The sequence below is a fragment of the Scyliorhinus torazame genome, chromosome 10 (assembly GCF_047496885.1).
Source record: "Scyliorhinus torazame isolate Kashiwa2021f chromosome 10, sScyTor2.1, whole genome shotgun sequence".
NCBI lineage: Eukaryota > Metazoa > Chordata > Chondrichthyes > Carcharhiniformes > Scyliorhinidae > Scyliorhinus > Scyliorhinus torazame.
In genome coordinates this window covers 165,649,749-165,666,603 of record NC_092716.1, presented here as the reverse complement: position 1 = coordinate 165,666,603, position 16,855 = coordinate 165,649,749, and the positions used below count along the sequence as shown (strand labels likewise).

At 45.4% G+C, this 16,855-nt stretch overlaps 1 protein-coding gene across 1 annotated transcript in view; it reads left to right on the top strand.

Annotated features, from left to right (window-relative positions):
* pnpla2 (patatin-like phospholipase domain containing 2) overlaps positions 1-16,480 on the top strand; it is a 124,898-nt gene extending 108,418 nt beyond the window's left edge. The window contains exons 8-9 of the mRNA XM_072518907.1: positions 659-781; positions 12,896-16,480. Coding sequence (XP_072375008.1) covers positions 659-781; positions 12,896-13,154 — 382 coding nt within the window. The 3' untranslated portion in view covers positions 13,155-16,480. The remainder of the gene's footprint in view (positions 1-658; positions 782-12,895) is intronic.
* The last annotated feature ends 375 nt before the right edge of the window (positions 16,481-16,855 follow it).

Here is a 16,855-nt window from a genome sequence, read left to right as displayed (position 1 = left end):
GGCAATAAAAAAACACTAGTGGGGGCAAACAACAGCCATGGAAACTGCTCAGAATGATGCATTAGCAGACAATGAGCATAGAACCTGCCTTGGAGCAGAGCACACATTCACGAATAAATTAATGAATTACATTTGCCTACCTGAAGCTCCTTTGCCTTCAACTCATTACTTGACAGAGTTTTCATATACAACCACAACATGTATTTATAGAACATCTTTAATGTAGTAAAATGCCTGAGGCTCTTCACAGGAGCATTATCAACAACCAAGAGCTTCGCAGAGAGGGGTTTAGAATTGTCCTGGAAACATTTATAATTTACAGGTTGCTTTCTCCTTTTGCATGTCCAAACTATGTTGATATAGATCACAAACTCACTCTTTTGTGCTCCAGTATGCTGTATCTGTTCCAAAGGTAACTACATTGTCGTGATATTTAGATTCAAAAGAGTTAGGCCACAATTGGAATGGCACTTTGAGAATGTGCTCTGTACAAAGGAGTACATTGGCTAAGGAGATAGCACACTGCTTGAGAAAGGAAAGTGCTTTATACGTGTTACAAGTTTATATCTATGACCTACTCTGCCCTTATTGTCCAATCTGCCGATGTGCGCACAGGAATTTAATTAATCGTGTCTCTTTTTATACTTGTACCTGACAGAATGTTGGAATGGTTACCTGATCTCCCAGAAGATATTGACTGGATGAAAGGCCAGATTGCCAGTATTTTGTGGTACGTTGTCACAAATGCCAAGACAAAAGTGGGACATCATATTTCAACGAGGTACTGACAGTGATTTATAGAATAACTGTTTAAAGATGAACTGCAGTGTTGGAGATTTGAACTTTTCCTCATAAATATACATTTTCCATGCACCCAACTTGTCAGTCCCATGATTTCAGCATTTGTAAATGGGACTAGGGCATATAGGCTCGTGGCTCTCTGTTCCCCCACCAATAAGACCAGGAATCCCGATTGAGAAGAGAATTCCATGTCAGGGCAAAAACGGGATGTGTCAGATCCATCCCCATTCTCCACTCCTGCCCTGCCGACCATAACGGGCTTCCTGCCCCACGCCAGAGCGAACATGCAAACAGCTGATTTGCATGGATTTGTTTACAATAACAGGCTGGAAGCCTGAACCTCACCTCCCCCGCGCCCCCCCCCCCCCCCCCCGCCTCCCCCCGCCCCCGTAATGCAGGAACTCCACCGGGTGGGCTTTGGTGCAAGTATTAATAAGTGCTGTCCTAGCGCTAGCCACAATGCTACCGTGCTGCCCCAATGCTATCTGCTCTTCAAGAGAATTTTTATGACCTCCCTAAATAGTCATACCTCCACACTGCAGATTTCAGCATCCGCAGTAATTTGCTTTTATATAGCATGTGGGAGTCATTGCCGATCACCCCAATCACACCCAGATGGCTGGACACTTCGGGGATGGGACACAGTTCTGGTATCATGTCCTCAGCTGGAGGGTGGGTGAGCATCACGGGGAGGGGAGGGGGGGATGCCTGGAGAAATGGGAAAAGGGTCGGGATGTCAGCACATTGAGGAAGGAAGTGACAGGCATCACAGTGGTTGTGCAAAAAGGTTTTTAATGTGCTGTACAAACCCCCCCCTCAGAGATCTTCAACGCGTTTTGCCCTCCTAGCTCTTCCACTACATCTTGGTGTTTCCCCAGGATGCACATCTGAGGTGGAGATCGCCAGTTGCTTACCTCGTCCCGTGGCATTCGATGCCCCTGACAGGCGTCAGAGGGCCCCGGCTCACTTGTCGGCGGCACATGCACAGCCATGTCGCCCTGTCCCATGTACTGAACTCAAGACGCAGCCTCATCAGAGGAGTGGAACTCTGGGGAGCTGGTGGCCACCATGCCCAGTCCATGGGACGGGTCCGGTTTAGCACCCAGCGCCCCCTCCTCCTGATAAGTGCCCAGAGGGCCCTGGGGTTCACTTTGGAATGGAGGGACAGCTGGTTCAATCACCAGCTAACTCTGCATCATCTGGCTGTGTCAGCCCTGGTGGTTCCCCATGGTCTGCATCATAGTGTCGACGGTCTCAGCGATATTCTTCAGTGATTGGGACATGCTCTGCAGTGCCTCAGCCATGTCCACCTGTGACTGGGACAAGCTCCGCAGCGCCTCTGTAATTCCTATCTGAGAGTGGGACTTGTCCCGCAGAACCTCATCAAGGTCGGCCTGGTACTCTGTGACATCCCCCAGCGAGTCATACATTTTGCGAGACCTTCAGCTATGGCCGTCGCCAGCTGCGCAAGGCCATGGATATCTTCATTCATGATGCCGACGTCGTGCACCAGGCCTGCCACTGCAGTCGCCACCCTAGCAGTGTTGGCCTCGGTGCCACTCATTGCTGGCACCATCTCCTGCGTTCCTAACCTCTGGGACTCCTCCAAGGGCTATCGATCTACTGGAGTGATGCTGACATCTCCCTCTGAACGCCCAGGTTGGTCCCTATCGTCTCCATCAAATCCGAGTACCTCTGTACCACAGGTTCAGCATCAGGCTGGCACCAGCTGGGTCCTGGGATCCAGCAGCCCTCCGACAGCTGTCTTGCCTGGGGGTTCCTGCCTCCATCTGCTGTACATCATCAGCAATGTAATTCTCACCAGATTGTGCCCCGGAAGCCTGTCTACTAACACGTCCCACTGTGCTGTGTGTATCTGCTCTGATGAAGAGTGGGGATGACAACTATGTGAGGTGGAGGGTTGCTGCCTGGTGTAGGTTGTTGACCTTCCTTCGGCAGTGAAGGCCAGTCCACCTGGTCATACTCTTGAGCTGACAGCTGTCACCACCTCATCCCAGGCAGCACTGGCTGCCTTGTGGCTGACTCACCTGGACCCTCGGGGGAACAGGACATCCCTTCTGGCCTCCACAGCTTCTAGCAGCCTCCCCAGGTCTGCATCTCTGGGCGGCACAGTGGTTAGCATTTCTACCTCACGGCGCCGAGGTCCCAGGTTCGATCCCGGCTCTGGGTCATTGTCCGTGTGGAGTTTGCACATTCTCCCCGTGTTTGCGTGGGTTTCGCCCCCACAACCCAAAGGTGTGCAGGGTAGGTGGATTGGGCACGCTAAATTGCCCCTGAATTGAAAAAAATGAATTGGGTACTCTAAATTTATAAAATAGACAAAAAAAAGGTCTGCATCTCCAAATCTCTGGGGTTGGCTGAGCAAGTGCAGCTTAAGTGCTGCTCGACCTTGTTAGCGGGGAGCTGGAGAGCTCGTTCCCGGCAAATCAGCTGGTAAGCCTTCAATTGCGATGGGAAGCCCATGCGGCCTCATTAAATGGACCGATTTATGTTGAATTGCATTGCCGGCCTCTCTGGGCCGAGCGCCGGGAAGATCGCGGCAATTCCCGCTTGCTACCACACTTAGAAAATTTCCTCCCCAATCTAGACTCACACCAGCTCATTTTAGGTGATTGAGTACTCGCAATTGTTATTTCAGATCGTGCCCCACACTTTATTGATTTGTTGCTGGAGTCTGGCCCCACCCAGCGATATTCTGGAGGTTAGATACTGCATTGTTAGGTGATAAAACATTTTGTGAGCATATGACCACTGGCATAGACAATTATATAAAATCTAATAGTTTGGAGCAGCAGAGGCTGGTGGATTCCATTCTAGGGGTGGATCACCAGTAGTTGCTTGATCCTACTCCGGAGCTACTGACAAACAGGAAACAAATTACAGACGCAGTTTGAGCTATTGTCTACTAGCTGGGCGGTAGGTCAATTAGAACATTCCAGAGGTACATTCTATGAGTACGGGGAGAAGGTCAGGCGTTTCCCGACTCACCAACTCAAACGGCAGGCAGCCTCCTGGGAGATCACGCAGATACTTAATCTGGGTGGTTGCCGCTCCTCTCCAGGTCAATGCGGCTTTTAAATCCTTTTACCACAATCTTTATAGATCAGAGCCCCCTGCAGGTATATTGGCCATGTCGCCTTTCTGGTCGGTCTACCCATCCCAACAGTTGAGGTGGATAGGAGCAGTGCGCTGGAATTCCCGTTACACCAGGACGGGATTTTAAAATAGTATTGGACTGACGCAGTCTGGCATGGCCCCTGTTCCGGATTAAGAAGTATTGGACTGATGCAGTCTGGCATGGCCCCTGTTCCGGATTAAGAAGTATTGGACTGATGGAGTCTGGCATGGCCCCTGTTCCGGATTAAAAAGTATTGGACTGATGCAGTCTGGCATGGCCCCTGTTCCGGATGGCTTTCCGATTGAAGTTTACAAGAGGTTCTTGGAGCAGCTTGTGCCATTATTATTGGACATCTTAAATGATATCCCAGGGATCGCTGCCTCTGACCCTCACTCAAGCTTCTATTTCCCTGCTTCTTAAGAGGGACAAAGACCCGCCAGAGTATGGTTCGTACCACCCTATATCGCTCTTGTATGCGGACATCAAGCTACTCGGTAAAGTGTTGGTGCTGTGGTTGGAACCTTGCCTTCCAAATATAATTTGGAAGGGTCAAACAGGCTTTGTGAAATGTTACCTGTTAAGTGTGATCCTTTCCCCTTCCCTCCCAGTGCCCGAGCCGAAGATGATAGTTTCTCTTGATGCTGAAAAGGCATTTGACAGAGTGAAATGGGAGCATTTATTTGAGATGCTTAGAAGGTTTGTGATTGGTCATAAATTTGCATCCAGGATTTGTCTGTTATATAATGCCCCTACAGCCAGTGTTTGTATGAACACTTTGAACTCCCTGACTATTTTCCCTTGAATAGGGGCTGCCCACTTACTTCACTTCAGGCAAAAGAGCCACTTGCTATAACGCTGAGGTCCTCAACTTAGTGGAAGGGATTTGTCGGAATGGGGTGGAGAATTGGGTTTCTCTCTATGCGGATGACCTACTTCTTTATATTACGGATCCAGCGCCCTCCATGGACAACATAATGAAGTTGCTTAACACCGTCAGCTCCTTCTCGGGGTATAAATTGAACTCGGGCAAGAAGGAATGTTTCCCAGTTAACCCCCCTGGGAGGTGAGCTCAATTGGGGCCATTACTTTTTCATGTTTCCCTGACAAGGTTTCGCTGTCTGGGTGACCCACAACCGGGCCCCACTTCGCATTTGAACTACATGAATCTAGTTAATAGTATCAAAAAGAATTTGCAGAGGTGGAATAGCCTTTCTCTATCCTTGGCATGTAAGATTCAGACTATTAAAATGAATGTACTCCCAAAGTTATTTTACTTTCACTGTCTTTCCATTTTCTCCCGAAGTCTTTTTATAAATCAAGATCAATAAATTAATATCCTCTTTCATTTGGGTGGGTAAGAATCCTAGAAACTGCAGAGTTCTGCTCCAAAGGGAAAGACAGTCGGAGGCTTTGGCCCTTCCCAATTTATTGTTCTACGAGTGGGCTACTAACGTTCAAAAAATATTGTTGTGGATTAGTGATCCCGAGCCTATTTGGGGGCAAATGGAGGATCGTTTCTACTCTACTTCTACTCTTCTGGCCATAATCACTGCACCATTGCCCTTTTCTCCCACCAGGTTTTCTTCAAACCCGGTGGTGGTCTCCTGTCTTAGGATTTGGAAACAGTTTAGACAGTATTTTAAGATCTTTTCTTTTTCTTCACTCGTGTCATGGGAGTGTCCCTTTAAGAAATGTTCAAATGGCTTCAGTGATGTCATTATGTGGGTGGAGCAGGGCTGTGGCTCTGAGTTTTACTTTCATTTTACACAGTTGGAAGCTGGATTCGGACAAAGAAGGTTTCTCTCTCTCTGCATGTTAAAAGGTGTCCAGCTCACTTGATAATTTAAAAGTGAAAACTGTTTTCTGGAAAGAATTCAAACCGACTGTTTTGGTAAAAGACTTTTCTGGTTTATTGGATGTTATCAAATTGAAACAGTTGAAAGGGAAGATATATATACATAGAGAGAGAGAGCGAACTGTAGCTGTGTGGGGTATTTATGTTTGAAGTTGATAAAAATGCTTACTGTGTGTTTATAGAAATGTTAACTGAATTTGTAGAATAAACTTTGTTTTTGATTAAAAGTGCTTGAGGCCTCTGTTCAATAACACCTGAAAGATAGGCCCTTATGCTCCTCACAACCAAAATCTATAAACAGTTGTAGGTCAGGTGAACCCCATGATATACTTTGGAGTTTTCTAAATCCTGGCCCAAAACACTAGCCTGTTTTTGCAACAATCACCATTTCCTGCCATCTGGGTTGGACCCAACATTTAATAATAATAATAATAGCTTATTGTCACAAGTAGGCTTCAATGAAGTTACTGTGAAAAGCCCCTAGTCGCCACATTCCAGCACCTGATCGGGGAGGCTGGTATGGAAACATTTAAATGTTGGGAAGTGAAGGGTCTGGAGTGTTTTGGGGACCTGATTGTGGAGGGGAGGTTTGCCAGTTTTAGGGAGTTGGCTAATAAATTCCAACTGCCCAACTCCAGCCTGTTTCGGTATTTTCAAGTTTTCGGAATTTCACTTCAGGCTTTTCCTTCTGTTCCTCTGGTGCCACCTTCTTTCATGATTAGGAGGATTCTGTCCCTAGCTTGGCTTGCTGAAGGTTCTATTTTGAACCTATATGGCCATATTCTGTCGTCGGATTCTGGCTCCGTTAAGTGGTGTGAGGGCGAAATGGGAAAATGAATTGGGCCCCATTCTTATGATGGGGTTTGGAGTGAGGCCCTTCCCAGGGTAAACGCCACCTCATCATGTGCTTGGCTGAGCCTGATTCAGTTTAAGATGTTACACAGGGCGCACTTGACTAGGGCGAGGATGAGTGGGGTTTTCCCAAATGTAGAGGGTAGGTTTGATGGCTGTTCTCTTGGCCCGGCTAGCCACATGCGCATGTTCTGGTCCTGCCCCGATCATGTAGGTTTTTTTAATACCACGTTGGAGATACTCCATATGGATTTAGATCCATGTCCGCCCGCTGGTCGCTATATTGGGATGTCGGACTCCCTGATATTCAGTCTGGGGTAGAGGCTGATAGCCCGAAGGCCAATATTGCTTGGTTGGAGGTCTCCCACTCTGCCCAATGCCTCTGCTTGTTTGGGTGAATTGATGTTATTCCTGCATGCTGAGAAGGTCAAGTTCACCATCAGGGGGTCGGTGGAGAGGTTCCATCTAAGTTGGCAGCTGATTATTTCCTTTTTTAAGGAGTTAGTCACCGTCAGTTGTTAGTGGGTTTAAGTTAAGTTTAATATTTCAATTAATGATGCGTGGGGCTGGAGACTGACCCAATAAAGGTAATGGCTGATCGGCGAAGGGAGGTGGACGATGAACCCCCCAACTAGGCTGATCACATGGAATGTGAGAGGGCTAAATGGGCGGTTAAGAGGGCACGCGTGTTCGCACATTTGAGAGGACTGAAGGCGGACGTGGTAATGCTAGAGGAGACGCACCTTAAAGTAACTGATCAGATCAGGTTAAGGAAGGGATGGGTCGGACAGGTTTTTCACTCAAGGCTGGACTCGAAGACTAGAGGGGTCGCAATCCTGATTAATAAGCGAGTGGTATTTGAGGCGGGAAGAATAGTTGCAGATGTGGGAGGCCGGTACATTATGGTCAGTGGGAAACTGGAGGGGTTGATGTGGAATTTATAAAGAGGATGCTGGGGAAGATCCCTGGACCTGGATTCGCAAAAGTTGGTCATGGGAGGGGTCTTTAAAACAGTAATTGACCCTGGGTTAGACAGGTCGAACTCTAGGACAGGCAGGGTGACAGCAATGGCAAAGGAGCTATAGGGGTTTATGGAGCAGATGGCGGGGGGGGGGGGGGAAGAGGAGGCTGGACGTGGGACTTTTAGCTCATGAGCAGGTGTGCGGGCGGCTGAGGAAATGTATTCCGAACTACCTGGAAGTCAACGGCACGGGTGAAGTTTCGGTGACGGTGGTCTGGGAGGCATTGAAGGCGGTGGTTAGAGGGGAGCTGATCTTGGTACGGGCCCGCAGGGAGAAGGCAGACAGAGCAGAGACGGACCGACTGATAAAGGAGATATTGCAGGTCGACGGGAGGGATGCGGAGACCCCAGAGGCGGGGCTTTTAAGGGAACGACGGAGGCTACAGGTGGAGTTTGACTTGTTCACTATAGGGAGGGTGGTAGAGCAGCTGAGGAAGGCGAGGGGGGGGGGGGATCTATGAGCAAGAGGAGAAGGCCAGCAGAATGCTTGCACTGCAGCTTAGAAAGAGGGAGGCAGCCAGGGAGATAGGGGAAGTAAAGGATGGGGGCGGGAACCTGGTTGGCGATTCAGCACGGTGAATAAGGCGTTCAAGGTGGTTTACAGTAGGCTGTATGGGTCGGAACCACCACCTGGGCCAGAGAGGATGAGGCACTTTTTAGGGGGGCTGAATTTCCCGAAGGTAGACGGGGGAGTTGGTAGAAGGGCTGGGGGCCCCGATCGGGTTTGAAAAGATAGCAGACGGTCTGAAGGCCATGCAGTCGGGTAAAGCTCCGGGGCTGGACGGGTACCCAGTGGAGTTTTATAAAAGGTTCTCTGGGATATTGGGGCCGCTGTTGGTGAGGACATTCAATGAGGCAAGGGAGCGTGGGGTGCTTCCTCCGACGATATCACAGGCCAAGATATCATTGATCCTGAAGCGGGACAAGGACCCAGAGCTATGTGGGTCCTACAGGCCGATATCCCTATTGAACATGGACGCCAAACTGCTGGCCAAAATCTTGTCCTCTAGGATTGAAGACTGTGTTCTGGACGTGATTGGGGAGGACCAGATGGGGTTCGTTAAGGGTAGACAGTTGGTGTCCAACGTAAGAAGGCTGTTGTTAAATGTGATCATGATGCCCCCAGGAGGTAGGGATGTGGAGGTAGTGGTCGCAATGGACCAGAGAAGGCTTTTGATCGGGTGGAATGGGAATACCTGTGGGAGGTCCTGGGACGGTTTGAATTTGGGCGATCCTTTATTGACTGGGTCAGGTTGTTGTATCCGGCTCCTGTCGAGAGCGTACAGACGAATAGGACAACATCGGACTAGTTCAGGCTGCATCGGGGGACGAGACAGGGATGCCCCCTCTACCCACTGCTGTTTGTGCTGGCCATAGAGACGCTGGCAATTGCGTTGAGAGCCTCAAGGGGCTGGAAGGGGCTGATCTGGGGGGCAGTGGAACACAGAGTCTCACTTTACGCAGATGACCTGCTCCTGTCTGTATCGGACCCACTGGAGGGGATGGAAGAAATTATGAGGATTCTGGGGGAATTTGTCCGGTTTTGGGGGTATAAACTAAATATGGGGAAACGTGAGATAATCGCGATCCAGGCAAGGGGGCAGGAGAAGCGATTGGGGGAACTGCCGTTTAGGGTGGTTGGGGGAAGCTTTCGGTACCTAGGTATCCAGGTGGCACGGGAATGGGAACGGCTACACAAGTTAAATTTGGCCCGATTAGTAGACCAAATAAAGGACGATTTTCGGAGGTGGGACGCGCTCCCGTTGTCACTAGTTGGGAGGGTGCAGACAGTGAAAATGACGGTCCTCCCGAGATTCTTGTTTGTGTTTCAGTGTCTCGCCATCTTTATTCCACGGTCCTTTTTTAAACGGGTCAATAAGGTAATCACTGGCTTTGTATGGGCGGGTAAGACCCTGCGAGTAAAAAAGGAGATGCTTGAGCGGAGCCAGGGGGAGGGTGGGCTGGCGCTGCCGAACTTTAGCAATTATTATTGGTGCCGAATATAGCCATGATCAGGAAGTGAGTGGTGGGGGGCGGGTCGGTGTGGGAGCGTGTTGAGGCGGCTTAATGCAAGGGCACCAGTTTGGGGGCATTGGTAATGGCGCCTTTGCCGTTCCCACCGGCACGGTACTCCACCAGCCCTGTGGTGGTGGCGGGTCGAGGGGCAATGGAGGAGGCATGTGGGGGTGGAGGGAGCACGGTGTGGTCTCCAATCTGTAATAATCACCGGTTTGTCCCGGGAAGGATGGGTGGAGGGTTTCGGAGATGGCAGAGAGCAGGGATTGAGAGGATCTGGGATATGTTTATAAAGGGGAGCCTTTCTAGCCTGAGGGAGCTGGAGGAGAAATTTGGATTGGCGAGGGGAAATGAATTTAGGTACCTGCAGGCGCGGGACTTCCTATGCAGGCAGGTCTCAACCTTCCTGCTCCTACCACCAAGGGGGATACAGGACAGGGTAGTTTCTAGAGTGTGGGTGGTGTTATGGGAAAGGTGTTTTCAGAACCCCAAAATGTATCATGGAGTTCAACCAAGGGATGTTGCTTTTGAAGCACATGGCTTGTCCCCAGGTGTAGTGTTACAATTATAGACACGTGGTTTTAAAAACAAAACAATGTTTATTCCATGAACTCAAATTAACCTTTTAAATAAACATTGGATCTCTTAACACCCCTTACTTCAAAGATAACCCTGAAAATAATACAACACTACCCAATCCTGCAAACTATTCCTTTGCACATCCAAAATACTTCACCTTCACAAAAACAGTAACACACCAGGTCACAGTTAATATATATTTTCTGTTGGATGGCAGAGATATATCAGCTTGGTTGACTTCAGCTCCAGCACCTTGCTTTTCTTCCTCCAGCTCTCAGCAAAACACACAGACACTCCCAGCTGCTCTCTCAAACTGAAACTAAAACTCGCAAAAGCAGAAGTGAGCTCAGCTCTCCCCCCTGTGACATCACTTCAGTAATATGATCAGCTTCATTTCTTAAAGGTACATTTCTTAAACATCCAATTCTTAAAGGCACTCTCACATGACAGTGGGAGAAAGGAGGGTTTCTGCCATTTACAAGGAACTCATGGGGTCAGAAGAGACGCAGACCGAGGAGTGGAAACGCAAGTGGGAAGAGGAGTTAGGATTAGAGATAGAGGATGGTCTCTGGGCGGATGCGTTGAGTAAAGTCAACGCATTCACAACATGTGCCAGGCTTAGCCTGATACAATTTAAGGTCGTGCACCGGGCCCACATGACAGTGGCCTGGATGAGCAGGTTCTTTGGGGTAGAAGTAGGTGCACAAGGTGTGCCGGGGGTGGGGGGGGCCAGGGCCAGCGAACCATGTCCATACATTCTGGGCGTGCCCGAAGCTCGAGGGATTCTGGCAGGTGTTTGCGGAGGTCATGTCCAAGGTGTTAAACGCAAGGGTGTCACCGAGTACAAAGGTGGCGATTTTCGGTGTGTCGGAAGACCCGGGAATCTCGGAGGAGAAAGAGGCAGACGTTCTAGTCTTTGCTTCCCTGGTAGCCCGGAGACTGATATTATTAGCTTGGAGGGACCCAAAGCCCCCGAAGTCGGAGACCTGGCTAACTGACATGTCTCTGTCTCTCTGTCTGGAGAAAATCAAGTTCGGCTTGAGAGGGTCACTGTTAGGGTTCGCCCGGAGGTGGCAGCTGTTCATCGGCTTCTTTGCGGAAAATTAACCGTCAGCAGAAGGGGGGGGAGGGGGGGAAGGGGGAGCTGGGCGTTAGATTAGTTTAGAGTAGGGGGTTAGTAAAGGTGGGACCTGTAAGGAAGGAAGATGGCTTTTGCACTATGTTTATAAATTCATGTACATTGTTTATTTTGTTGTTGTTGTAAATACCTCAATAAAATGTGTATTAAAAAATATATATTTCAATTAATTATGGGGTGTGTGTTTCGGTTTAACTTTTATATTTGATTGTGATTTTTTTTTTGTATTCTTTTGTTCTGGTTTGTATTGATTGTTAAGGAAACATCTTAATGAACGTATTTAAAAAAAAAAAAAGAAATATTCCATCAGAAGGCTCATCTATCACAGCCTGCTAAATACTTCTGCTAGGCAACATCCCACTCATGACACCAGTATTAGATAATGATTGATGTAAGATTATTTAATATCTCACTTAGAGGTTTGTGTGGTTGAACAGAAACTGTTCACTGTTAACTATATACATATCTCCAAGGTAGAGCCCTGACGAGGTACTGTCTTCATGCCGGCTTCTCCCACACTCTCTCTACCCACAGTCTACCAGCATGTGACTCTCTATATCACAATGGTGGCCTAGGTAATGACACCACAGCCCATGAATGAATTACAAAAATATATGGGCAGTACTGTTTCCCAAGTCTCAGCTGAAGCAGAACACCATTACACTACAATGACCAGGATTCGCTGTTTGTGTTTTCCTCCTCTATTGAGAAGGCTAATTGTCGCACTGAAGCTATTATTCTGGCTGCGATCAGCTGAACTGCATAATATACATTCATTAACATTCGGTTGCATATGATATTAAATTCATTTTTGGGCAGAGGGGCAGCACGGTGGCGCAGTGGTTAGCACTGCTGCCTCGTAGCGCTGAGGACCCGGGTTCGACCTTGGACCCGGGTCACTGTCCGGGTGGAGTTTCAGCACTCTCCCAGTGTCGGCATTGTTCTCACTCCCACAACCCAAAAAGATGTGCAGGGTAGGTGAATTTGTCAGGTTAAATTGCCCCTTAATTGGAAAAAAGAATTGGGTACTCTAATTTTATTTTTAAAAATAATGAACCTAAATTCAGTGATTGCTCACTCCCATATCCCTGTGGAATTCTCTCTAACATAGTCATCATTAGAAACTTTACCCCCATTCCTTGATAATTTACTTCTTTGCAACCCAGCATAGATTCTCCTTCACCTTCTTGGCAACCACTAAGATCAAAAATAGAACCTCGAATGGACTTGCCTCCCCGCCCAAGCTTACTCCTTTCTGGGAAATCAAGCCTGGAACCCTTTTGATCTGTATGGCAATGAATGGTATTGAATGGTACATTAACCCACTGAGCAGTATGGGGGACATACTTTTCACCGGAGATTCTCATAAGTGAAGTGAAGTCAAGAAGAGGCAATTAGCTCATCTCTCTCCCATATTAATGCTTGTTTAATCAGTTGCAAAAAAACCTGAAAGCAAGCAGAAGCTAATCATTTCGTTTCTTCTCTCCATTCTAGGTTGCAAAATAGTACAAGGCTTCAAAAGAGCCAGAGCCTTTTCATTCTACAGGCACCATCTACCTACAAGTCTGTTAAGAAATGGGTCCGGAGCAATACTTCAGTGATGGATCTGATTTCAAAATGTGAAGCATACCAACGTCACCTGTGGCTGAGCTTGCCCCTTGTCAACTGGAATGTTCAGGCCTCCCTCTATCAGCAGGATCTTGATCGCGGCTTAGAAATGAAGCCCTCTGCTGTCCATGGGGACCAGATTTGACCATCATATGGACCTTCCTTCCATGCAGAGCATTTCTTCCTCTAGGTGTCATGTTACCTGCAAATATTTCTTTGCACAAACATTTCATTTTTTCTCATGCACCAGAACGCCACATGGAAAGAACCTGTTTGAAAACTTGTGGAACATGCAAACGGCGCCTCACAACATACCTCTTCCAGTTGAACAAATTATTGTCTGCTAATCACTTTGTTGTTGTTTGTCACCAGTCTGATTGTTGGGGCTGCACCATGTTGTAACTTCAGTAGAGCACTCAATAACCTACATTGTGGTAATTGTTATTTTAATGTCATTTTATTGCTTTGAGAAACATAAATAGAAACTTTACAATGAATTTATTTCTTTGTATTTGAAAAATCTTAAATTACTCAGAGAAAGTGGGTTTTTTTCAATCAGAATGATGAAGCTAAATTTAGCTGTGGGACAGTGGAGTGAATGGAATCATGGAAAGTTAAATATGACCAAAGATGAATTTAATGTCATAATTGACTGTGGACAGTGGGGGCGGAGCAGAGAATATTTACAAAAATTACAATTTCTAGTGAAGTGGCTAACTGAAGATTGCATAAATAAGGATTCATACCTCATCACTTGACAGAAAGATCAATGCAATGTTCTTGTGTCAAATTAATGCAGTTCCCAGCTACTGTTCTTTTTTGAAGTCTTTAATTAATTTTAATTGGAGCTATTTAAAAGTGGAATTTTTAAAGTGCTATTTAAAACCCTTTAGTTTAAATTTCTTGCTTGTTTAACCTCGAAATGGATTTCTTGGTAAGTTTTGCTGCATTTGCAGCTATCTATATTTATAGATTCTTTTGCTAAGATTTTTTGTGATGTACTTCAACTAGATTCATATCTCAGCTTAAATACATTATTTTATTGTTTTTTTCTCTACTCCACTTCTTGTTTTTTTTGAGACTCCTTCAATGTGGGTGTGGTTTGTGTGAATCTGTCAAGATGTGTTACTTACCTCTCCTTGTAGATATGCAGTGTTCCATTACATGGAAAACAAAAGTAAAGAACTGCACTCGCACATCTAGACAGCTAAGACCAGCAATAGGCCACATGCCGACCTCTGATTAGCAGGTGGTTGATTATTTTAGAAACGTCAGGGTAAAAATTCACCTCAGTTGATAGCATAAAATGGGCACCTATTATGTGACCCACTTGATATTCACTCCTGTTGAAGTGAATGGTACTGAATATCTGCTGGGGTGCCAACACAATGTTGTATATCTTGCACTACTGCCCAATATAAATTTGTTTCTTGCTTTGTAATATCCATCACTTATGTTATCATTATGCCACTATATGTTAATGAGTTGGGAGGACTACATCTCCTTAAAGGTATATTCTAATAACTGTTCTATATAATTCACTTGAGCAATAATAATGTGTGCTAAAGCAGTATACACAATTCTCTGAACCCAGAGTTTGTGTAGTAACCCTAATGCATGCAGTATGATTTTTGTTTTGTTTTTGAATATGTATATAAGGCACTATGACAGATAGGGAATGGGATGTCTGTAAATACAGTGTAGAGAATCCACTATTTCTAGTGTGGTTTAATCTCCTACTATAACCACTGTTAAAACTTGTTTGTTTTGTAGATTTGTAGAACTGAAAAAAGTGAAAGACTTGATTTGAATCTCCAATGCAGAATTTCTATTTTGGAGAACTAATAGACCCTCTTTCCTTTGTTTCTCTCTCCTGCCTCAAATCTTTCCCAATCCTTGGTTCAATGAATTGGTAAGTGATCTATTACAGAGACCTTTCACATTGGAGGTGTGAAGGCATCGGCCAACACTTACCACAATTTTCACTCTTTGCCCTTCTTTAGGGCCCCTTAATTATCTGAATATAATTTATAACTATTGGAAATTAGGGTGCAACCAGTCAGGCCTGTTCAGTGGCACATTGGTCTTTGCTAGCAGTGCAATAGGCTTGTAGCTAATTTGCCTCCTCTTTTACACCACACCCAATTACCTTTCCCATTGAAATTGATTCACCGTAAAAGCATCTGACACTGGTTTAGATCAATTTCACCTCCCTGCCAACCCCACTTCCCACTTAACATGCCCGGCATTGCTTAGTGTTTAAATAAAAATAGTATATTTATAATATATTACCTTGTAAAGATGATACTATCATGTGATGTATTTGCATTATAAGAATTTCAAAAGTTAAGTCTTTTTTGTGCTGAAATAAATTTTGAGAATATTTGTACAGTGCATAGGCTCCACCCTAAAAGATGTAGATTTCACAAAAATGTAATCCATTTAAATGGCCGAAAGGAGAATGGATTTGTTTCTGAAAAAATATATACTTATTAAATTTAGACTTAACTCTGAGGTGAGTATTTAAAGTTACAGTTGTTGATTGTAATTGACTGGATTAAAAAATTAAGATATCCAAACACGTCACCAAGACTGACTCCACCAATGCATTTCACAGCAGTCACTGAGTAGCCAGCAAGAGCTGAAAACCAGCTTCTTTTTTCCTTCTTTAATGTGGAGGTACTGAGGTTGTTTGGAGTGCCCCAAGTGGCTTCAGCTAACTTGACACAAGTCAGTGCTCAAACTTGGAAATCTGGTCCATATAACTCTAATTTATTTATGTGTCTCATATATATTGGAAGGCATTGCAAACAAAACAATAAATCATCTCTAATGATTTTACATTTCCAATGATTTTGTAATTTAATTACAAAATTTCATTGACACATTGCAAGTAACTATCCAATGAGCAATACAGTGTGAGCCTGCTGAAGGAACCTATTCTAGATGATTTATTTACAATAGAACATAGAACGATACAGCGCAGTACAGGCCCTTCGGCCCACGATGTTGCATCGAAACAAAAGCCATCTAACCTACACTATGCCATTATCATCCAATCTAATGTTGATCTTAATTTTGCACTTCCAGTAAATTGATACAAAGGAAAGGAAAGAGAAAAGTATTGCTGGTTTCTTCACACTATGAATTCTAGACATCTCCTCTAGACATTAGTTTGTAACCCTTTCTTGAAGAACTTTCTTTCTGCATTTCACTATAATATTCCACTATAATTTGCATTCTGCTGCTATTGTGGACAATGCTTTTATTTTGTATAATTTGATTAATAATTACAGACTTCTGGAATCTCTAAACATTGATGTAAAACTACTCTGCAGTGAGGAAGTTTTTCATTAATAGGAGACTCAAAAGACTATTTTATGTTCTGCAAAGATTATTAATATGCAGTTAACCCTGGCCTTTGTATACCTTTGTAAAGAATGGCTTTGGATAATAAATATATTAGAACAAGTTCAATTGTTGAGACATTTGTGCCATGTGTAACTTCCTCATTTAAATTTATCCGCCTTTGGCATGCTCTATAATGTGTGGAGGATGTGGAGTTTTGTGGGGTCGTCATTCGCTGAGTAAAATGTCCTGTTGCACATTATATTCTTACCAATTCCTTTATATTTGACAGAGGTGTTCAAAATTGAGGAGTGTTAAACAGATAAATAGGGAAACACTATTGTCACTGATCAATGACTGAGTAACTAGTGAACATGCAATTAAGGATCATTACCGAAAGAACAAGAGGTTCGGAGAAATTATTCACTTGGAAGATTGAGGGTGCAGAATGCCCTGCCAGAAATAACAATGGGGGTAAAATAGCAACTTTTAGGAAGG